At 36.2% G+C, this 25,483-nt stretch overlaps 1 protein-coding gene across 2 annotated transcripts in view; it reads right to left on the bottom strand.

Moving 5' to 3' along the window:
- Positions 1–261: 261 nt before the first annotated feature.
- The window catches only part of LOC124723200 (transcription factor 12), a 748,137-nt gene continuing 722,915 nt past the window's right edge, over positions 262–25,483 (bottom strand). Inside the window, exons 14-17 of one of the 2 annotated variants that reach the window (XM_047248393.1) lie at positions 11,644–11,731; positions 8,019–8,164; positions 1,927–2,063; positions 262–1,110 (exon numbers count right to left, since the gene is read on the bottom strand). In XM_047248393.1, coding sequence (XP_047104349.1) covers positions 1,072–1,110; positions 1,927–2,063; positions 8,019–8,164; positions 11,644–11,731 — 410 coding nt within the window. In that variant the 3' untranslated portion in view covers positions 262–1,071. The remainder of the gene's footprint in view (positions 1,111–1,926; positions 2,064–8,018; positions 8,165–11,643; positions 11,732–25,483) is intronic. The other variant, XM_047248392.1, reaches the window with a different exon arrangement.

Below are 25,483 nucleotides of genomic sequence, written 5' to 3'. Positions count from 1 at the left end.
GAACAAAATTTTAAACAAAATACTGTCACCAAGAAGTAGACATTTGTTGCATTATGTATTTTGTAGCAACACACTCTGGTGAACTTCCGATTCATATAAAGAAAGGTTGACACTTCTACTATGATAACAGTGATGATACAATAATAATAATTAATAATAGTAATATAATAATAATAATAATAATAATAATACTATTTAGCAAAAGTAATGCACAATATTTAATTTAGTCAAAAAGAATAAAACTATTTAATTCATAAATATCACTACTTCAGTGTATTTTATATGTAACAAAATTTTAGCACACACATGTTCACGCTCTGCTCTATGTCTACAACTGTATATTTACCGATAAGGCAAAGCTGTCTACATCTGTCTGGGCCCTATGTTGCACTGTGAATGTTCATCATACTGAACAAGTACTAGCATATCAGCAATTATTCATGTAATGGAAAAAATAAAAAAAATATATAGGCAAACAAATCTCATGTGTTTGGTCATAATTACTGGTACATAACAAATGTTACATGCCTGATGGAAAATGTTCTGGTCTTGCTACGACTTGCTTACTGGCCTTAATATAACTGCTTTCACTCGGGGTACCTACATCCACAAAAGGATGTTTGGCTGTATGCTTTACATACACATACAAACATAGAGATGCATGTCATCCATCACTTTTCTTAAAAAATAAAGCATGCAAAGCACTGCTCTGCAACTGCAGGTTACTGCTCATAGTGTCTTAAGTCTTCAAAAGTCTTCTCTTTTCTTTAATTAGGACCATCACAAAGTCTTTTAAAAACTACTACTCTTTTTCAGGTTCAATAAACGATTTTAGCTGTCTTCCAACCAATGATATGGAGGTTAATACAGTATATTTCTGTGATAGTTGCGCACATATTACTTCACATTTATTAAACTAAACATGAAGCTTTTTCAGTTTGCACACGTAATTCACAAAGACTGAGCACCATCTCACTCTGACAGCTTCAGAAAAAATTCACATATCATAACTTGTGAAAGAGATGTGCTTCAACCAAAATCATAGTGCAAACCCTTCAGCATCCACCTCTGCTACTGCGGCTGGGTTGGGTTGTGTGGTAGAGGTGGGCCCTGAAATAATATGTATAACTGTTAGTATCATCATTATTCACACACACACACACACACACACACACACACACACACACACACACACACACACACACAAAATATATATATTATGAACGTCTTTACAGCTGATAACTAATGGAAGTGGAAAATCCATGATATGTTTAATGAACAGAAGATCATAATACTGGAAAAGCAGCATAATGCAGATAGTATAATGAGCACTACATTATGTCACCAAGGAGCTGATGACAGAGCAAGGGAGAAGAATAGATAAAGACTAGTGGAATGCTGCCTAAAAGATAAAAATAAATGTGAAATGTATTTTTAAAAAATTGTTTCTCTATGACCACAAGAATAGAGAGTAGCATTAAGTGGGAGAAAGGATGAATGGGATGTGGAAAGGGGCAACCAGTAATACATGTGATGGTGTTGTCATTCAAGTCATTCAAGACTCTGTTAGTAGTATCATGGATGAGTTGTAGAGCTGCCTACAGCACTAGTATTTCCACAAATGAAAGGCTAGAGACACTGTATCTTCATGAGTAACTTATTACGTGTACTGCATAAGTTCTCAAAACTGGTAAGGTGAACAGAAAATGAACATGCTGAGTAAGACTCGGGGTGATGTCAGGTGGGGGAAGAAAGACAATCATTATTCTAACCACGTAATCTACATAGAATTTCAATCGTTCCTATACCTCTGTCTGGCACTGCTAACAGAATATGAGAAAAATAATATGACCAGTTCTGTTAAACTGTTTTAAGTTTTCAGTCAAGAAAAGACTTAAAGACTTAAAAACATGGGTCTGTACTCACAGGCATAGTAGGGAATGACGTCTGCGTTAAATGGGGTCCGGGATGACCCAAATGGTGACTCGACAGCTTGGGCCCATCCTCAGCCTTTTCTTCTTCTCTTCTTTTCAGACATGCAGCCTTGGGATTCAGATTTCGTTCTGGACAAAATTAAATGCTGTAAGTGCTAAATCTCATTTTCTGGAGCATATTCACTTATTAATGGTAAAGCCAAACAAACATTACCACTGTTACCAGGAAAATGGCTACTGCTTTACACTATTTAAAATTAATTAAATGACAATTGTTAGTAAAACATAACACAATTGTTGCACAGGGAAGGCCAGGATAAAAATGAAACTCTTAATAATATTTTAATTTACTCTGCCTTAGCAAACAATAAAGTCAACTCTTCACAGTTTAATTTCATTGGACACTAGCCATTCATCCACACATTCCAATAAAACAGGTGATTTCTCCTAACACAGACTCCAACTTTGGCTTTTACCCTGATATTCACCATTAGCAGAAGAAAGAGCATCTAGAAATAAGCACCTTGCTTTTGCAGTCTGTCAGTCATTAAAACTGCCTTCATTTTGATTTCATGGACCCCAGTAAAAAGGATAACACTAAAGACCAATGCATACAGATTAGAATACAGCTAATAACTCTTCCTGGTACACTATAAGTTTATGAGAAGCTGATTTAAACTTTCATAACAACTGAAATCCATACATTGGTCAGCAGCTGCAGTCAGATCTCTCTCTATATTTCATACACAGTGCTGTACCAACTGACACTTCACTGTTTAACCATTTTACTGCCAAATACGATCTGATCGTGATCCAGATTTTCGGCAAAAAATGCCAGTAACGATCTGATCGTGATGCCCTTCTCATTCTTTTTTTTCTGCACTTGAAGGCAAAGCTGTTAGTATTTCCTAAGCCAAGACACAGAAGGAAGGTCGAAGGCACAGCATATCGATCTTCTTTTCAATTGTCAGTGTGATATTTCGAGTAAAATAAACTTCTCTGGTGTTGTTTATTTACCGAGTATTTCGCGGCAGCACTGCATCGTCAAGTAAGAAGTTGCGGTTCGATACGAGTGATTTGGGCAATAATATGATAAGTAGTGAAAGTGAAGATGAATTTGCAGGATTTGCAGAAAGTGAATCGGATTGTGAGAGGTCTGGTGGAGAAGAGGATTCGTCATTTTCTTCTTCAAGAGACGATTGTGCGTCAGCAACAGTCCATCTTCAAAAATACCATTAATACCCCCCATAAAGTATTATGCACCTAAGATACTGGGCTCACACTACCTGCCATGCAGCATCAACATTATGTACAATTTTCACAAAGCAGGATGCAAACAAAAAGGTAAAATTAAAATGATAACTTCTCACCCATTTCTTCATTTAAATACATGAAGAATTTAGTTTGTTTCTGGCAGACAACACTGCATCCGCTGTTACGAACTTGCAGGAATGAGTTGCTGGACAGTGTTACTGGAATGCAGAACTAACTGCTCAAAAAGTTCATGTAATTATTGCAAAATTGAGGTATGAGCTTGTCAGAAACAAAAACATGCCAACCTGTGTGGACTCAGCAGTAACCATTACCAGTTTAAAATCACCATCCAGCATTTGTAACTCTACATATTGTGTATATCTACATCTATACTTTTCAAGCTGCTGTGAAGGCAATTTGACAGAAAACATAAACAATCCACAGAAAGTGTGAAAAGTAAGTTAAGGGAGGTAATTAGGAGGATGGCTATTGGAAGCAATAAAGGATAGATCAGGTAAAAGAAAATCTGCATAAAGTCTGGCAGAAAGTTGCTGCAGTTGAATTTATTTGCGAAAATGAATATATTTCATTGCATACTAAGATTAATACTGAAAGTTAAAACTGTTTACAATGTGTAAAGGATATGTGTGACAATGGTGAAACAGTAGAATCAGCTCACTAAGCATAGTGAGACTGTAGAAAGTAAACTGCATAAGCATCATAACAGATTGTGTAACATAGAAAACAACATCAGAATTGGCACTAACAGTGTGGAATGTAATTTGGTGACTAAATTATCTGAAGTAGCTTACATTACAAAAGGAAAATTTTTACTTTTGATCTGTCTGGAAGTTTACATCCAAAAGAACAATGGAATGATTTTGAAAATGTGTTGCATACATTATGGAGTGATGAAACAATCACTTTCATTATGTCAAAACTTTTGGGTGAAGCCAGAATAGGATGAGTGACAGCTACAGAGCGGTACAATACACTACAAATATTTAAGGAAGATTTTCTTGAAGAATATTGGGGTGGGCAGGAAATTTAATCCAAAAGAAGAGTGTAAAGAGATTCACTTTGAAGTGGGTCATGAATCTGTTGTATTTAACAAATAAACTGGAACCTGAGGAACATATCATCGGGTTTGATTGAAAGTTGCCTACGGATTGGCATCACAAACTCATTGTTGCTCCCACAGATGACATTAATAAATTTATTGGTTATGTGAGAAGGGTTGGAAAGGTAATGGAGGAAGTCGAACAGGCCAACAGAAATTTTAGGTCCCAGGGGAATGCTTAAACTGTAAAAATGTTGACATAAACAGAATGGGCACGGTCTGAAAAAAGAGTGGAAGGGGAGTAAGGAGCTGGTATAATGCTACGGCAAATCGAAAAACTAACAGAGTGCAAGTCCCTGTGTATAGATAGTGCTTATAAATATGTGGCAACAATGATCTACATAACAGGCAGCAGATATGGGTAGGAGTTGGAAATGAGACAGAGTACAGGAAATTACAAGTTTCTAGCATTTACAGCATGAGTAATAGTAGTCTGAGCCCACTAGCTACTCCTTTTGTATACAAACACAAGGATTTGGAATTTCAAAATGGAGAACTGAAGGGATACAATGGATGTAAATGAGATTAATAAAGTTAAAATATGAACATTTAATGGTGGCTTGGAGGAGTTTTAAATAGAAGCTGGTAAAGTGAACACTGTAGCACAGATAATTTGTTACATTATTTGGTTGAAAAGATGCAGAGTCTGACAAACAAGAACGCATGTACAGTGAAACAGATGAGGAATCTCATCAGGAAGAAAGAAGAGCACAGAGAATAAAGTACTGTGAGAACTAGAGAAGGGAAATGTGAGGGAAGTGTTGGAGGCAGTTAAGGAGGATTTATTTGTGGTAAAGGGACATATGCAGATATGGGATGACCACAATGGAACACAGCCAATTAGTGGAAGTGAATCTGAGGAGATTCAGAGAGAGAAGATAATTTAAGTGCTTTATTTGTAATTAGTGGAGAAATTGACTAACATAAAAAGGGTGAATAGTGAGAGCTAATACATCCCGTCCGGGCACCTACCCATACCGACCACTTGTCCAGGACCCAGTACCAAGCAGGGGCCATCCTGTCAGCTGTATAACAGAAACCAGGTCAAACCAGTAGCCACCAGAAGGTTCAGATACACCGCCGGAGGTTATGGCGTACACGAAATAGTTTATTACGCATAGACATGTGACTGAAAATAGTGTTCTGAGTATTCTGCCACAGGCAGTCCATTTAAGGCAAAAAAAGGACAGTCTTCACAGAGTAAGCCACTGGACCAGGTGCCAAGGCCAACAGCTCTTCCACAGTCAGTAGTTTAGTATGGTGCATCCACGAAGATATACGGCAGTCCTCCACCAGCTACGCCACCCAGTCATCTTAACAAGGAACCGCAAGGTCCTGGGCCATTATCAGTCGATGTGTGGCCTACAATGCCATATCAACATTTGGACTTGTAATTAATACTGTTTGTTAACTTTGGCTATGCTGAAATCTAAATCCTCTCACCCATTGTGGACCTTGACTATCAGTGATTAGTTAGTATTGTTTCTTAATTAGCCCTTCAGCCTGCAGGCCACCACCACTGGAAGGGACTTGTACTTACTTGCAGCAAACAACCTTTGTTTCTTTTAACAAGTTTGTTTCCATGGCCATCCTCCACAGCAAGCACAGAGATATTTGTTTTGTAATAAAAACTGCCTTTTCTTGCTGTGCTGTATTTTATTTCACTCAGATGAGATCTGCCTTTTCACTCTTTTAAGGTACCTTCAGTGGAATCCATAATGATACAGTTTTGGTTTGATATGTGTTATTTGTAGATTATAAAACAATTCACATATCATTTCTTATGTAAATAAGTGGTTATTTACAGTTCTTCCCTCTTTTGGTGTCATCTACATTTCCTTTCGTCTGGTAAGATGCTGGAGGTCGCACTACCACTTCATTTACAAAAAATGAGCTTTTTTTATGTTCCAAACTCTAGACATGGAGAAGGCTTTGAGATGGGAAACTGTGCACATTTTACCAATGAATTTGAAGTCAATAATAGTGGGGAAAAGACTGGACAGCCAGTACTTAATATTTTGGCAAAGGTGAAGAAGTGCAGTGTATAGCTGACAGTGACAGTGATCTTTATGCTTTTAGTCAGAAATTGTTAGATGCTTTAACTAAAATGGGAGCATTGATGATAATGCCCATTTTAGTCATTAAAATAATTGTTGCCACCTGTTAAACACAAAATAATGGTGCCTATTAAACCCCGTATAACAACTTTTTTATAATTCTGGGTTTGAATGTTGACATGTTAATGGTTGTAGACTTTTTTCCATTAGTATAAAAGGATGTTGGATTTTAATGAAGACTCTGATTTTGGAAGTACATGGATATAATGTAATGGTACTCTTTTCAAGAAAAAAGAAACTGATGACAGAAAAGCGATAGTATTCCTATAATGCACTGTAGGAAATGGAAATATTGGAAGAGTATAATGATTGTGGTGAGCAAATGGGGTTGGATTCAGAGGATTTAATGGCAGTGCCAAATAAAATAAGAGGAAAATGTGGCATAATTTCATGAATCAACTAGGAGCTGGGGTAACATCAACAGCAAGACCATTATACACAGGGCACATGGATAGGGAAATGATGGGGAAGAAAATCGGTTGTGTTATTCTAAAAGGAATCATCCTGATATTTACCTTAAGTAATTTAAGAAAACCAAGGTAATCTTAAACTTATGCAAGTTTTTTGGATCCTCTGGGTGAAAAAAATATGACTGCAAAATTTATAAAAAGATCATTATTGATTAGGGCAACGCAATTGCCCAAAAACTACCGAGACAATGGGAAAACAGAGGCATTTCTAGTAGGAATTCTTTGAACATCAACCAAATTTGCTGAATTTGACACCCTCTGAATTCCATCTGTTACCATATCTGAAGACATTTATGGGCACAAAATTTGTTGAATCAAATGAAGTACTTATATCCAGGGCCAAGCTGTGAGGGGCACCAGGGAAACAACTGTAAGATTTCTACACAGGACTTGGCTGCTTGGGGCGTCAAGCCATATCACAAGTAGCAGCAAAAACTGACATAGATGAAAGTAAACGAGGAAAAGGGTGGTGGGGGGGTGGAGGGTGAATGATTAAGTCACTTGTGTGGAAAATGTTCTCATAGTAGTGGCAAGTGGATACTTTCAAGAGCTTTCAGACCTACACCTCAAGGACTGAATGTCCATACTGATTAAATACTGTACTAAAAAACACACAACCGAGCATTCAGTGATGCAATGCAGGCTTTCACAGATAGTATTCTTCAATGTAAAAACACTGTTTTTCGCTGCTGGGATGGATGAGAGGTGGGCAGGGTGGAGGGACAAATTCAAAAGCCAAGGTTTTATGTTTAATATCTTGTCCACGTGCCTATCTTCTGCTTCTTCGATACAGTGAGTAATCGTCTTTCTTCAGACCATTGTTTAAAAATGACACACAGGAATATTTGTTTATATAATACAGGTAGGCATAATTTAATTGCTGATCTGTAATTTTTTTGCCAAAGTTAGTTTACTTCTCTAGTAAAATGTGTTGCACCTCTGAAACATTACAGGAATACATGACAAGGAATGTGGTGACTTACTACCTCTGTTGCCTAAACTACTCTGCTTTTACACTGTCAGCACATTATAAACAAAGTTTAGTCATTTTTTCCACTGAAGCACTGCTTGCATCCACATTCAACAGCAAACAGCTTCCTCTACACTAATGACAACATCATACCTCGTACTTGCTGCTCAAGATTCATTATCACTTCAACTGCCATATTGAGGATGCCCAATTTTGTCTGTGGTTTGTCGGTCTTCAGATGTGTCATGCACATCCGTCCCAACTCCTTAAGAGCTTCATTTATGTCCCGGATACGTATCCTAAAAACATTATTAATGAAAACATGTCTTTTATAAAAATGAACACATGAATAACTATGAAGTCTGTAACACTGTTTCTGCAATTTTGTGGTACAAAGTACATTATGTCAGCAGGAAAATGACCATACACACTAAAATACACAAATATAATTAGCTAATAACTTCTATTTGTATGACTCAAAGTGTTCACCTGTATGTAAAAAGTAGACAGACACAATTAAATAAGTAAGAAGATTATTTGTTAATAGTTTATTTGATACTTATGTACATTGACTGTAAGCACCACCATTGAGTCACTACTACTACTATTACTATTACTATTACTAATATTATTACCACCACCACCAAGTTTAGGCACAAAATATTTATATACTACCGGTAATATCACATATATTTTGCCTGTTTTGAAATGTTTTATTTTATTTTTGTGGAGCAATGTATAATACATCTTCTAGAGTACTCGAGTACACTAAAATTCATAAAAATGTAATAACGGAAAATGTAGTTTGCCTATAACACACAACAATACATTACATTAGTTCAACTCAACAAGATAATCAATATGAACACAGCTTTTTACATGTGAAGGACGCTATGGGGCTCATTCAGTGCAATTTGCTTGTTTGTGGTCTGCTTCAAGACATTGAAAAAAAAATCTTTTACTGTGATTCAAAAATATTTTGTGCTACACAAAAATTTTGACTGCCACATAATTAAATTTATTTATTCACACATATATTGCACATATTACAGATAAAATAGGACTTGAAAAATCTCATTTGTGCCTCATAAATGAGAAACGATATCCATGTAGTACAACTGACACTACAAAAATAGTCCACGCATATTGATGTACACAAAACACAGAGCAATCATTGGGAGTGATACCTGTAAGGAAAATTAAATATAGAAACAGAATGATACAATGCAAAACTGATGTGCTGGTATACTTTGCTTTTACTGGCTTGTGAGAAAGTAGGAGTTGCGTAACTGTTAGCACTGAGCTAACTTGAAAATTAAAGATGGATCAACAGGATAGGATTTTGAGTAGAAAAGTATCACAAATCAAATAAAAATTAACCTTCACAATGTACTGAACTCAGACTGAAATCAGTATCTTTGTTTTTGCATGTGGCAGTATTGATCCAACAAAAAATTGTAACACATTACCATGATGAACCGCAGCAAATAACAAAACTTTAGACAACATTGACTGTATGCTTTGAGATTTATTTAATGTCAATACAGAAAGAAAGAGATGAGAAGGTGCCACCAAAATTCATATTTATACTGTCAGTCTTTGTTCAGATGTAACATTACTATACTTTTTGGTTTTTAAAACGAAAAATCTTGCCAGAAATTCTGAAATTAAATTCGTGTGATTTCACAATGTAATAGAAGAACTACACCCAAATTAACTCCTGTTGAGTCAATATAATTTGTATGGGAGCATTATGCAGGTGTCTCGTTCTAACTGAGAAAGATGTTTATTCTAGTGTTGCATTATAGACTGCATATATGATTAAACAATGACAAAAAATTGTTTTTGCTTCATTTTGCTCACAGATAAAACAATAAAGAGTTCTGTTATTCCATTTTTTCCATGACTGCAGCTTCAGCTGTATTTTTATACTGAAATGAGAGAAAATCCAACTTCAGTATCAATATGTGCAGAACTGAAGCAGAACTTTCCTAAAGAAAAGTTATTTAATCTTTGGTTTTTTCTTTATGTCAGTTTTGTTTGCATTCCACCCTGGCTAACTTTCCTATTTAATCTCTGAGAATGGTCCAGAACCTTCTGCTCAGATTTATGTTTGTTGCATACCTTGAATATTTCATCACATAGAATAAAACAAAATAAAATATAAGGAACATTTAAACACAGAGCACAATTATTGGGCACAAACTGATCCTTCCAGTAAATTATATATTGAGGTTACAAAAGTCATGGGACAGCTATATGCACATACACAGATGATGGTAGTATTGAGTACACATGGTATAAAAGGGCAGTGCATTGGTGTAGCTGTCATTTGTACTAAGGTGATTCGTGTGAAAAAGTTTCCGGCCTGATTATGGCCACATGATGGGAATTAACAGACTTTGAATGCAGAATGATAGCTGGAGCTCGCCGCATGGGACATTCCACTTTGAAAATCATTAAGGAATTCAATATTTCAAGATCCACTGTGTCAAGAGTGTGCTGAGAATACCACATTTTGGATATTACCTCTCACCACAGACAACACAGTGGCTGACAGCCTTCACTTAATGACCAACAGCAGTGGCATTTGTCTAGACTTGTCAGAGGTAACAGGCAAGCAACACTGCATGAAATAACTGCAGAAATCGATGTGTGATGTACAATGAATGTATCCATTATGACAATGCAATGAAATTTGGTGTTAATAGGCTATGGCAGCACAACTGATGTGAATGCCTTTGCTAACAGCACAACATCACTGAAGTGCATCTCAGACTTGTGACCATATCGGTTGGACCCTAGGCAACTGGGAAACAGAGGCCTGGTCAGATGAGTTCCCACTTTCAGTTGGTAAGACCTGATCGTAGGGTTCGAGTGTAGCAAAGACCCCATGAAGCAATGGACCCAAGTTGTCAACAAGGCACTGTGCAAGCTAGTGGTGGCTTCATAATGGTGTGAGGCATGTTTACATGGAATGGGATGGATCCTCTGGTCCAACTGAACCAATCCTTGTCTGTAAACAGTTACGTTCAGCTACTTGGAGACCATCTGCAGCCATTCATGGGCTTCATGTTCCCAAACAACATCATGTCACCAGGCCACGATTGTTCGTGATTGGTTTGAAGAACATTTTGGACAATTTGAGCCAATGATTTGGCCACCTAGATCACCCCATTGCACATTTATGGGACATAATCGGGAAGTCAGTTCGTGCACAAAACTCTGCAACAGCAACAGTTTCGCAGTTATGGATGGCTCTAGAGGCAACAAAGCTCAGTATTTCTGCAGGGGACTTCCAACGAGTCCACGCCACATTGAGTTGCAGCACTACATTGGGCAAAATGAGGTCCAACATGATATTAGGAGGTAGTCTATGACATCTGTCAGCTGAGTGTAATGAGCAGTTGTAATTAAAATTGTCTATTATATGAAGCTCAAACAACTATAAAGACACACAAAACATTTAGATTAAACACACTCCAATTTGTGACATGGCCTGTAAAAACGAGGAGGAAAGGTAATACATGAATCCTTAACACACAAAAAAGAACACAAGCAAATAACTACAGCTAAATTTTACTCTTACTGTAATATTTGTTAACATTATCAATGCAGTTTAACAATCAGGAATCTGGCATGAAGAAAATGTGAGACATAATTAAACACGAGCAACTTAGCAGCTATATGGAAGGCAACCATCACCATATTTACCATCTATCATCAACTTTGGGCACATGACAGGAGAAAGCGTTTGCATGTGATTGTACAAGCTCACCTTTCCCTTGCATTGTTGGCTTGTCTCCTCTCCTTTTCTCTAGCTGCTTTTGTATCAGGGTCCTCTTCCTCATCGGCACTCGAACAACGGTGGGAGAAAAACACATATCAGTATGACTCCTCAGTTAAGAAAATTTCGATTTCAGTCAGTAACAGAAGTAATGGACTAATATGTAATAGTCCCTCCACTGTGTCACTGAATTGTTTAAGAAAGGAGAGAAAGAGAGGATGAGAGAGTATTGGGTGCTCTTCTAACTTTGAATGTATTTGATGTGTTGAAATCTTTTCCAGAAACAAATTGCAGAAAAATGTCCCAAAACCAATTAGACTTAACAACAACAACATGGAAGTATTGAAAAGTTTAAATAATGTCTTTGTACAATTGTTCTAACTGTCAGACTACACGTTTGGAAAGAACGTTTTATATATCAGAATATTAAATAAATACCCAAATAAGAGTTTTTGTTATACAGTACTGACTTATTTACCTTTTCAAACCAGAAATTAATAAATATGCCAGACAGAAAGGCTGCAATATTTCACGCTAGACTATCTTTCACATTATAAGTCTTGATTTTCAACAGATGACTGACTGCCTTTCAACATATACTTTCACATAAAACAGTCATACTACTATGAGAATAAAAACTGATACAAAGAACTTTATGAATGCCAAGCCTACATTAAGGATGATGCTTTTGCCAGTTAACATGGATCTAAACTGAAAAGGGGATGGAGATTCTGAATGGAAACAGTGTGGTGAACAACTCAATGCTGATAAAGATGGGAGAAACAAGATACAGAGAAGAAAGTATCATGAAATACTCGATACACAGAGAGCATTGAAAAGCAAAACATTGGCTAATAAAGAATATAGCAAACATGACTGCTACACTCAATAACTGTGAACATGAACTTAGCATGAAAGCTAAACAATTTTCTGTGATTAGTAAGAGCCTGACTGTTGTCCAGCATCTTTTTTTTACTAGTAATCTATCCACAGAAACATATAACATTACAACAACATTCTAGATTCTGATATATTTTTGTTTCTTTCCTTACTATTTTCCTCTCTACACTCTGAAATATTTTGGATATGATACCCAGCATCCTTGGCCACTCCTCCCCATCCATCCAAGCCTTGTTTTTTATTTTTTAGTCTGGCAGCTAAAATTCTGCTTCCTATTTAATTTCTCTCACATGCAGCATACATACTTTATCCTCTATTCTCTCCCCAAGCTGCTTTCTGTATGATCTTGCACTGGGTGGTGACATAGGCTCCTTCTCCATATTCTATGAGTCTCTCACTTTTTCTGCTCAATAAATGATAATTCTCCTTGCTCTGTTCCCATGTGTACACTTAATTGATATTTCAAACCAGGGTACCACATGACAAAGCATAATACTCAATTCGTGGCCACAAAGGTGTACATGTTCAAACCATGAAGACAGCTTTTCAAACTAGGAATACTGCTTTTGAAATTCTCCAGATCAAAGTCAAAGTTATAATGATGTACAAAGATTGTGTCTGCTCAGTTCTTCATTTATGACTTAATTCTTATCAAATGTGATGGTTTATCTTTCGAACTGCTTGCTTTATTTTGCCTGCTTTGAAATCATTATTGAAAGAAATAACAACCACAGCTGCATATTACATAGTCCAAAAGCTACACTCAAATAAATTCTTGGTTTTACTCTTTACTTTCAGACTGTGAGTAATTCATTGACAGAATAATACTAACATACTCTAAGACAGATTACGTTCATTGTCATTATTCACACCATCCAAAGAGATAGAAAACATTTCTTGTCCTTAGTGTACAATGCTAACAGTTTTTTTATTTATTTTTTTTTTATTTTTTTTTATTTTTGTTTTCTTTAAAGGGGGATCTAGGACCCCTTGGAATCATGTATGAAGATATTTCTTTAAAAAATTTCAAGTAAACAATATGTAAGCCAATATTACAGACAAACACTATATTTATGGCCTGATACTATCTATTATGTTTATGAAATGAACACTTTTCACATGAGTAGCATTTACATAATATTGTAGAAGTTGGAATAATCACAGCAGAACTGACATATATTCAATCACAAAGAACAACTATAAGATCTTAAGCTCACAAATTTAGAAACAATTCATATATTGAGTAGGCAAAGAAGACATGCAAGGGTAATGGAATAAAGAAAAGATTCTATACAGAACCCTGACAAGAAAATCCAGAGTTTGGATTGGATTTTCCTTTTAATCATCAGCACCACAAATTTTCTTTTTCTTTTCCAATTTCTCTTCTGTCTTGTCCTCATGAAGAACAGACAGACTGAAAAGTTCTGAAAACTTGAGAGCTTACATTTGTATGTGTCTTGGCCTTGCTCTCACTGCATCTCTTTCTGAAGTTGTACATAGGTGGTAGTCATATGTTTAAGAGTGTTAATGTCACAAATAAAATAGACAAGAACAGGCCGCAGATACCACGGTTTTAAAAAATTGAAGGAGAAGACTGATCTGTTGATGTCCCTTCAAATTTCAAACTTATCTTCTACCCTCTGTACTACAGGGCATGAACAGTGAGCTTCTGAGAGTGAATGCTCAAGATTTTCAAAGCTGGTGTCTGTAAACCACTATTTTTTTTTAAATTTATACCTGCAACTTTCTTCATGTCATATGTGCTAGTTTATATTTAATGTTTTCTGTCATCACTGGAAATATATTTGTTCCAATAAAATAATACAAATGTGGTATTTTTTTTTTTTTAAAATGAAGCACAAAGAAGGAGGGAGGAGGAAAGGCTCACTTCTCTCAGTCATCAAGTCATTCAAAAGTATATGTAGAAGTTTGCATGCCACTTATCTCTTTCCAGATTTGAGACTCAATCCCAATTTTATATTCACTTAGGGCTGACCAATATTTCATCTGGAGTGGTTCAGAGAAGATCAGGAAAAAATGAGCAATAATGGGTTTTCTGGGGACATAACGATGCACAGTTCTAAATAATAGTTTTAGACTCACCATGGTAAGTAAAGCTATTTAAGTTATTTAGGTTGTTTCCCAAAATATTCTAGGAACAAATGTAGGGGGATAATGCTTTTTCCCATCATACTGCTCCCTCAGCTGGGACTGAGTAGTCTATTGTCAAGACATCTATTACATTTTTCAAGTGTTTTAAAAATGTTGCTCATTAAATTGACTAATGATTTTAGACTGGACATCACATGAAAGAAGAAATGGTATGAATGAGCCTATGTGACTGACTTGTTTGTTGTCATTTCTCTGTGGTACACATTTTTTTAAGTTCTGGAGATCTTGTGAGGAGCTTCCCTTAGCATGTGTATTTATAGATATATAAAGGAAAAATGGTTGTTCATGCTCTGAATGGTTATAATGCTACTCCTCTCACTCAGCAGCACAAGTCATTTCCCCTGCACAAAGATATTTAGTAGTGACGTGTACAAAGTATGACCCACTCAGATAGCTGAGCACATTAAAGCACCTGCTTCCATGATGCAGGGAGATACGGTGGCCCCGGATCAAATCCACCTTCGAGATTAATGGCCATGGGGCACTGTGCCAACCATCCTGGATGTGGTTGTTGGGCAATTTTCCATGTTTGCATGTATTCCTGGAAGGGCAAGAGGGGAAGGGAGGGGAAGAGCTGGCAGTAGCTTTAAAACGACCCATCATGATAACAGCCTGTATGTGGATACAGTTAGTTCTATACGGCGAGAAGTACCATACTAGTCTTGACCTGGCATTGGCAGGATAAAGGACACCAGAAAGGAAGAGGAGGATGACGAAAATGTATGAAGAACACACATACATTTGGTTATTATATTGCAACAGAAAATTTGCTATGTTAATGTTAATGTTTCTTTTACATCTGTTGACCAACATAAAAGAACTGATACAACACACATATCAGAGGATTTCAACGCTGCATGGTTATTGTTGGTGGCTGTTCAGATAATGGGCATTTACAACCCAATGTGAAATTCATGTAATGTTTTGTACCTGCATACTTAAAGCCATAACGAACATCCCTCACAAAAGCAAATCTTTGAAACTACATCATTAACAAGGTCTATAATCAAGTAACATCTGCAGAAGTGTGCTAATGAAACTGGCCCTTATGTGCAGACATATCAAGGTGATTTTAGTCTGCCTTCTTTGCCATAGAAAATATGGCAAAGAACAAGCATATGGCACAGTACCCTTCATGATGGATGCTAAAATACAAGGATAACAATAAAACAAGTAATAATCTAAAGCAGATACTAGTTTAATACCAAATGTTCAAAATGAAGTCTTATGACTATAAAAGTTTTGCTTTAGGAATGAACACAGCCAGCTCTGTATTACCAGTATACGTTATTGCATCTGGTTTCATCCTTTACTGCTATATCACGTAAAAGCCTTAGGGTCTTCTTTTAGACCTTCCTACCTGTTCCCCATTGTGCCGTTGCATAAAAAGAGGAACTCTTTTCATAAAGAAGAAAGAAAGGAAGATCAGGGTTTAATGTCTTATCAACAGTGAAGTCATTAAAGAGAGAAAATTCTCAACTGAACAAGATTTACCTTAAGCCATTTACAAAAATCAAGTAAAATATAAACTTGCACAGTCAGATGAACATTTTCAAATTTGGTTTCGGTGTCTCAACTTCATAAACATGTCGCTCAGCATTTCTTAAACCAAACCAAGCCCCCATGACCACTGTATGCTGTCCACAAAGACTATATTGTTGTTGTTATTGGCATGAACAGCAAAACATCCAGCACACTGCTACCACGATGGTTAGGAGGGAAGTTTTAGGGAACTATGTTTCTGGGTGCATGAAATGTATTTCACATTTTATGTAACATCAGTAACAAGGGTATCCATTTGCTCATTGGGAGATGTGCCTCAGCATTCTAAATGGTGGTCTTCAGCAAATTTACATTCACAGTTATACTCCACAAAGCACCTTAAAGTGAGATATGTTTGCCACAGAGATTTTCACAGAAAAAAATAAAGCTAAATAATATGTTAAAAATATGTTACTACTATAAACAACTAAGAATAAATAGGTTCTGATAACCTCAATGTGCATCACGGCTTGAAATGAGTCAACCTGTTAATCTCACAGAAGTGGAAAATATTTCTATAGCAGCTTTTGTTATTTCCGTAGTGCAGCTGTGTATCTCAGTTGAGAGCTACAGTAGCAATTTCCAATACTGTGTTTTAAAAACAAAGAACAAATCCACAAATGAAAGATAGCCAACAAATCCAAAAACTGCACTATCAGAAAACTTGCATCTCACATCTATTTTACACAGGAGCTATCACTTCAAGTATATGATGATTTTACAAGGAGTCAACTCTTTCTTAGCTGAATCAAACATTACTTTTGATTGCATTAGACACACTGTTCTTACTATATCCCCCTAGCAAGGAGATCATTGAGGATGTGGAACATATCAATAGACTACAATAGAGAAAATCACAGAAAAGACTGACTTCTTGTGCTGATAACAAGAAGTGCGGTATGGAAAAAGAATAAAGTAGTCAAACAGATGTGTAAATTAAAAAGGTTACGTTATTATACCTTAAAAATTTTTGGTCCATGTTAGTAATATGTGCCATATACCAGGTGACAGTATTCACACACAATTTTCTAAATAGAGAGCTGTGCTTAGAGTATGTTGAATCTGATAAACAGACAAACCTAACGTTGCCAATTCTGAAACATTGAGCAAAGTCATGTTTATACTTCCACTATTTTAACACACACATAGAATTTTAAGTTTATGAAGATTCTTGCAAGCTAATGTCATCCACTGTGAGCTGCAGCAGAACGCAATATTTAGCATTTTTTGAGTCAATATTGCAATAATGAAATACTGGTACTATAGGCGATCTGTTAGTCACATAATTCATATAACCACTCACAACATGGTAAACTTCTGTTTATATAATAATTTAAGAGCAAGAGTCAGCACACAGTGATTGAATAGACAAAGTTACACAACTATGCTACAAAAATAACAAAAGTTGCTATAGAAATATTTCCCCCCCCCTTTTTTTTTAAGATTAACAGCTCAGTATCTGCACTCTAATGTAATGTGAATTTGCAGTGTATGCAGACTATTTAATGAGATTGGGTAGAGTTAAAATATATCAAAACTGACCAAATAAAACAAGCCCAGAATAATATTTCATGCATCTTAACATAGGCAAACCAAATTATATCATCAATCCTGGGGTGCAGATGATGTAAGCTGTGTTGCCTGTCTTACGGCGCATGAGATAGTTTCTGGGCCACTTGTATTTTGCCCATCCCATAGTTACAGCTTCTTGTATGTATTTCAAGAAAATCAAAATATCTTAAACCACTGTGATTCAAAAACTGTTAGCCTTAATAAATCACTACACTTTATGGTTGAGAATAGAATTGATATTACTGACATGTTAAAGCTTTACTCTGTATTCTGGTTGGTTGGGGGTTATAGGACTAAACAGCAAACTCTACAATCTAGTGATGCTTACACATAATTTGTCATAAATACATTGCGCAACAGTTCCTGGCCTTTGCCGTAGTTCCACTAACATGCCTAAATGCTTTAGTTCAAAGGAAGTGAGTAACATGAAACAAAGCTTTCCAAAACTGATAATCACCAAAAGCCACAACCACAATCACTTTATACTGTCAATACTGACACTTGAAGGAAGGACAAAAGGAAAGAAGGAAGGAAAATTAAGAGTATAATGTCTGATCAACAAGGAAGTGAATAACGATAGAGCACAAGTCCCTCAAAAAAAAAAACTTCCGAAGATGTATATTTTGAAGATACAGTGGGAAACTTAAATTTGGGTGGTTGGTTGGGAACTGGAATTCAACTCTTCCTAAAAATGAGTCCAGTGTATTAATCATGTCATTTCTAATAGTATCTATACTGGAAAATACAAACTTGATCCTTCTCTTCCGGAACAATAAATTCATCTTCTGGAGTGAAGGTAAAGGAACAAGTGCATACACATAGATGCAGACATAGCACCAACAGAAGTAATTCTTATGTTACTCATCAGAAAGTAACTAGATACATGAGTTATGATGTACATAGTTAATGGTGTCTGCTGTCATCGAGTGCCCCTTCTTTCCACATTGTGTCAGAAAAGCAGTATTTATTTATTTTATTTATTTATTTATTCATTTATTTATTTTTTTTAACCAGTGAAATTTGGGTGAATTGGCCTTATAAAATAACACAGCAGTAAGGTAGTGGGGCACAAAATAAATTTAAATGATTTCTGGAACTCATAGTTTTTAATAAAGTTGGGGTAATTGTAAACAACTTCAGAAAGATTCTTGATTGCTATCATCTTGCTAAATAACATTATTAGCAATAATGTGTCTTGTGTGTGATCTGTAATAACCCCAATACAATAATGATGAATGTGAATGGTTGCACTTTGACGAGGTACAGATTCAAGATCAAGCTGAAGAAACTTTTCAAAGCATAGACAGGTAGGGATGGAAGGCATCTAAACACTCAAGGGTGGAAAATGACTGACTGAAACCTAAAACTGTAGTGCAAGGCTTTATTCTAGAGCATGGGTGGGTAACTGGCAGCCTGCAGGCCAGAACCAACCCTTGAGTGATCTCAGTCCAGCCTGTGGAAGAAATTTGTGGGAGTTTTCTGCTCTGCTATCTTTTGTTTGAGCAGTTTTGACCATTTTGTGCAGTGTTAATGACATATAATTTTTGTCTAGCATCTGTAATGGTAGAAATGTGACACAGAAGTTAAGGGGCCCTCATTATTCAATAATATTATCAACGCATCAATATAAAGACCATCTGACAATGCTAGAAATACTAACAAACATATTGATACCAAGCAAAATATTCTCTGCACTACCAACACATACTGAACGTGTGAGGACAGGTATTATCAGTTTGGCAATTTGTCATTCCATTGTTCACATTTTTCCAGTTTGGCCTCTGTATAATACAGCCAACACGTGTTAATTTCAAGAGATTTGGAATATCAACAATACAAGGAAAAGATAGATTGCTACTCATTTTAAAGATGATATGCTCAGTTGCATACAGGCACAACGAAAAGGCAGTTATCTTTTGGCCAAAGCCTTTGCCAGAAAAGGAGACACAACACACACACACACACACACACACACACACACACAAAGATGTATACATTCACACAAACAAGCACACCTCATGCACACATGACCGTCATATCTGGCAGCTCGGACTGCAATGCCGTTATGTGCACATGAGGTGTGCTTGCTTGTGTGAATGAATGTGTGTGCATTTCCTTTCCTGCAGAAGGCTATGGCCCAAAGCCAAATGGGTAACTGTGTTTCCATTGAGCCATTCTGCAGCATAATGTGTCATATTTATAGTAAGGAGCAATCTATCTTTTATGTATATTGTAGATTTGGACTTTTAATTTATTTAAAATGAACAAAGAAATGATGCTTAATTTATTTAGTGTTTCAGAAACAACCCATGCCTATGTCATTAGTCATCAGAACTATTTTGCTTATAGTATTTGTGAACATTTACCACACTAAATTTCAAATGCTCAAACGACTTGCCTGTGGACAAAAATTACATTTTTACTCCTAATTGTTTGACAACTGGGAGTGTCTACCTGTTTCATAGCCACATTTTATGTTTCTATTCTTTCTCATATTAACATTAGCAAATAAGTCTTGTGCACTGTAGACATATGAAAGCACTGCAACTATTGAAACTGAATGTAATTTATAATGAATTAGCTGCAGCCAGCTGCTGTTATAAGTGTTTATTTTTACATGAAGGCATTTCGAAATGGCTGGCATCCTGTCTTCAGATGTTTAATTTATTTATATATCATGGACATTGTTTATTTACTAATGGTGTTGTAGAATTTTGCAACGGAGGAGGTTTTTAAGACAACGTAAACATAAAAAAATGAGGTGAACATCACATGACGAGGCAGCCCGCAAGTTTGAGTAAGTATATGAATCAGGCATGCATGTCACCCACAGGTGCCCATGCCCGCTGTAGAATATGAGGCAATAACAATTAGTAACATCACCCCCCCCCCTGCCCCTCACACACATACAAAGCAACCTAATGGCTGCTACAATTAATTTTCACCATCATTTTATAACAGAAATCATTACTGCTGTAATTTGTGTATTACATTAATCTGTGTTATGAAAACACAGTTGCACCAACTGAGAAAAGCTCTTATTTCAATTTCAAAATAGAAACTATGATATGTCCTATGAAATTAGCAAACAGAATAGAAAGAATTTACTCTACCTCACAACAAATTAAAATAGCAGTCTGAAACACTACCCTCCAACTGTTTGATCAACGTCTATACTGTTATAAAGCAAAGTCACTACCTTAACATACTACTAACAAATATACCTATCACAAAATTCACAGTCTGGCAAATGCCTTTCACCAACATATATTCCCAGTGCTAATTGCTTACATGGCATAATTTTATTGGCACTGAACATGAAAGTCACACAATAGGTCCCTGTCATTACCAGTACTAAACAGATCCTTTCCCAAGATTTGTTTGTCAAAAAAAACATCATTTTAAATTTACAGTCTTTGGTGCTATTTTCTGATAGAAGTCCAACATTTAAGCGTGAGAAAGTAATTATTTTTAATAATGTATTTAATGTATTCAGTCACTAATGAAGTAAAAATTAAATAGAAGGAGTTGAAAGTTCTTGTCATTCATTAGTGAAGTATATCAATTGCCTTTTCATCATTGTGTGTCCACAATCATAGTGAATAATATCAATTCACTGTCTAATCTTTATGTTGCTTAAAAAAAATTCAGACAATGTAGATGAATGCTATATTAACAGTTGATCTTTCTTGCACTAGGTACATAAGCAAGGGAACAGCATATAATTGACAACATAGTGTTGTCATATTAAGTACTTCATCACAATTTATTTTCATGTATTACTTCTTGTACTAAGAACCTCCCTCCATCCCTCCCTCCCTCCCTCCCTCCCTCCCTCCCTCCCTCCCTCTCTCTCTCTCTCTCTCTCTCTCTCTCTCTCTCTCTCTCTCTCTCTCTCTCTCACACACACACACACACACACACACACACACACACACACACACACACACAGATGAAAGGCACGCTTCCATGTTCTCTCTAAATTGTAAGAGGCACTAGATAATATAACAAGGAAACAGAAATTGCATAAGTTGCAACATCACAATATGTTACACAACTCTTTTCATCAGCTGTAAGAAAAGAGAGCAAGTAGGTAACACACGCAAACGCTTTTCCTGTCAGTGCCCAAATTCAGCTTATTAATAAATATGTTTGTGAACACTACATTACACTCAAGTCACTTATGCATAATTCTAGAAAAAAGACTTACCTGGAATATCAAATACTAAAACTCTAGAAAAACAAACATACAAGGAATTTTTTAAAAAGAATAACAGTATCTGAATCAAAAGCAATAAGTGAACAATATAGGAAGGATTCCTTCTTCTGGTGAAGTTCTGAAGTCACTAATAAGGTAAGTCTACTGACTTAGCCTGCAAACAGTGTGCGAGTCTTCTCATCAGTATCAGATGCTCCTAAACATAAGACTACAAACCACATGAAATACATAACATTTACGAAAATACATGATCCTGCAAAATTTCTAACTACGCATGCACATTATTATTCACCTTCAAATACTTTTTAAGGAATTTTTCATTATGCCAAATGATCCTTGCAAGAAGAAGCTTGTATCACTTGCTTGTACTAGCATGGCAGGTCCCAGTTTCATGATACAAAAAGCACTATTGCTGATGCACTGTTATGAAAATTAAAAGCAAAGTACGTACAGAAATGTATGCTTGCAGAATAGAGACATTTCTACAGCAACAAGCTTGACAGTCATGCAACATATATACAATAACATGACAAATGCTAAACAGTGAAGTGGTATTAGTGGGGATGCTTCAACTTTTAACAGAAACAACTGGCACAGAATTTTTTGCACACTACATTTCCATTTCATTTCATGCAATTACATTAAGCATTTCCTCTTGTTTGATTAATGAAAGCAGTGGACATTCACTATATGGCTGGCTTGACCTCACTACCAAACTACAGTCCTTGTTTTGGAGCCTGTAACACCACTTTACTCTTGAGCTACCAAGTTATCTTCTTCTTCTTCTTCTTCAAGAACTTTTGCAGGCCACTATTGGCAGTTCATTTGAACTATGTGAATTTCACAATTAATCAATTTTAAAATTTCCTATTGCAGACACTATGGCATATTTAAAGGATTTAATAGCATTTTAGCAACATGAACATACCAAAAATGAATTTGTAAAACTGTTATAAGATCACATGGTATTTAAGTTGGTTTGATAAACAAATTCCACATTCTCCAGCTGTATAGCATTGATTTCCTCTGTCCTGCTTCACAGTAGATTTTATGAATGTGTAATGCTCTACTTTTGTGTGTGCCGGCCGGGGTGGCCGAGCGGTTCTAAGCGCTACAGTCTGGAACCGCGCGACCGCTACGGTCGCAGGTTCGAATCCTGCCTCGGGCATGGATGTGTGTGATGTCCTTAGGTTAGTTAGGTTTAAGTAGTTCTAAGTTCTAGGGGACTGATGACCTTAGAAGTTAAGTCCCATAGTGCTCAGAGCCATTTGAACCATTTTTTTTACTTTTGTGTGTGTGTGTGTGTTTGCATGAAAGAGAGTGGGGGGGGGGGGGGGGGGCAGTGTGTCCTTTTCTGACGTGTATGTATGTAGAGAGAGAGAGAGTTATTGTACACAGAGTTAAATACAAAAAGTAAAATAAAGGCAGCTTAAGAGTGATATATAAGACATCATGTAAATGATCAACATGTTGCCATATTTTTTCCCTGAGAAAGTTTATTTAATTTGTAATGTAACAGAACTCTTCCACATAATAGTGAGAGGTCACATTTAGGAGACACAGAACAAGCAAGTTACTAACTGACTCACTGAGAACCATCCACTTACGGAAGGGTTCTAGAATTTAATGTGGAATCTAAACTATTATGAAACTTTAGATTTTGGTTTGCCCCTGTACATATTAATGCCCAAAATGAATGTTACATTCAAGTAACAAGAAAAATTCCTTGAAGTAAATGGTGATTGAAACATGAACTTTTGAACTGCAAAGAGGGCATCAAAGAAAGAAGATAGTAATACCAGCTGTAACAGTAGTGATAACACTAAAAATGATAAAGAAAGGAACATGAAATTTTAACCTAACAGGACACATCAATATTTCATTAAATGCTATAGAAGAAAGTTCAGTCACAAGAACACCAATAAAGCAGATACATGCGATGAAAACTTACAAACACTAGTAATTAACTATTGAATGGATCATGAGATGCACTAAAATGCTGGCATACTTGGGGGCACTACCATAATCGGTCAGCTACAGACTCCCAGACACAAATTTATACCTGTAACTCAGTTGACAGAATGTTCCCTTTTATCAAGGACCTATCAAGTTACCCCTGTGATACACTTTCAATGAATCGCAACTCAAGTATTAAAAGTGTTTGAAAGGTGTGCTAAATGGTATTTTCGTTGTCTAGAAAAATGTGATTGGAATGCATCTGAAGGAAAGTAAAAGAACATAAAAAGAATGATTGAAATTAAAATGTATGTGAATCTAATAGTGAAAGTGATAAGAGAACTTTTCTCAGAAAAAAGAACCACTGATAGAAAAAAGTAGGAAAATAATTATGTCTCAGTCACCTGCACCAATTAAGTCTGGCAAAATTACACAGCAAATAACAAACCTTGCTTAGGACAACAAAAAATTATTGTAAACAAACACTAACTTTATACACAAACTGAAAAAAGGAGTAAAAGGAACAAACAAAATATAAAAAGTGCATAATTAAGAGCAACAGATCTGATGTCTGTAAACCATTTCATGTGCTATAGTACTGAAGCAGCTTTTACTGGTTTAACATCCACCTCAGATGGAATATATACTTTCTTTCATTCTGAATCACCATTGGTGTAAATCTTTCATTTTCAAGTGAAAGGCGCATAAAGAAATGAACATTTATAGTATAATACTTTGCTCTTCAATCACTAGTAAATAAATTCTAATTCTAATGAAACATTATAGCAAATACTGACTAATTAAAGCAGATCTGACACAATAGCTATGTCTAAAGATGAGAGGGATGCATGTGAAAACTTTGAAAAAATGGAATGACAGTGGTAAAATAAAATTTATGGGGCACTATGGCATGGTAGTGTGGCTCCTTGGCTCATGGTTAAGTATCAGACTACAAGTACAGAGGGCTTGGATTGAATCCCTAGTCAGTCCTAGGATTTTTCTCTCTTACTTTTTTTCACTTCTTTCACCTGTGGCAATGTTTGTTAATGAGAAAAATACCAAGCTGCACTGTGATTTGGAGACCACATTAAACTGTAGGTCGCCCTGTAACTACCTGTGTAAGTTAGTTCAATGGTTGGCAGTAGGCAACAACATACAACATCCAATGAGAACATAGCTAGTAAAGCACTGTAGTATTCAAAGCCAACCTTCAGGTTGATGACACCTTTAACTTTATAGCATGGTAATAATGGTAATGGGCACATGGAAAAACAAGAAGACTGAAGAAGAGCTGGAAATGAAACTGACCACCAGATAATGGAACTTGAAGAATAACACAACAATACTATATGTTCCCAGAATGAGATTTTCACTCTGCAGCGGAGTGTGCGCTGATATGAAACTTCCTGGCAGATTAAAACTGTGTGCCCGACCGAGACTCGAACTCGGGACCTTTGCCGTTCGCGGGCA

This window comes from Schistocerca piceifrons, chromosome X, assembly GCF_021461385.2.
Source record: "Schistocerca piceifrons isolate TAMUIC-IGC-003096 chromosome X, iqSchPice1.1, whole genome shotgun sequence".
NCBI lineage: Eukaryota > Metazoa > Arthropoda > Insecta > Orthoptera > Acrididae > Schistocerca > Schistocerca piceifrons.
This window is presented reverse-complemented; position numbering and strand designations above follow the sequence as displayed.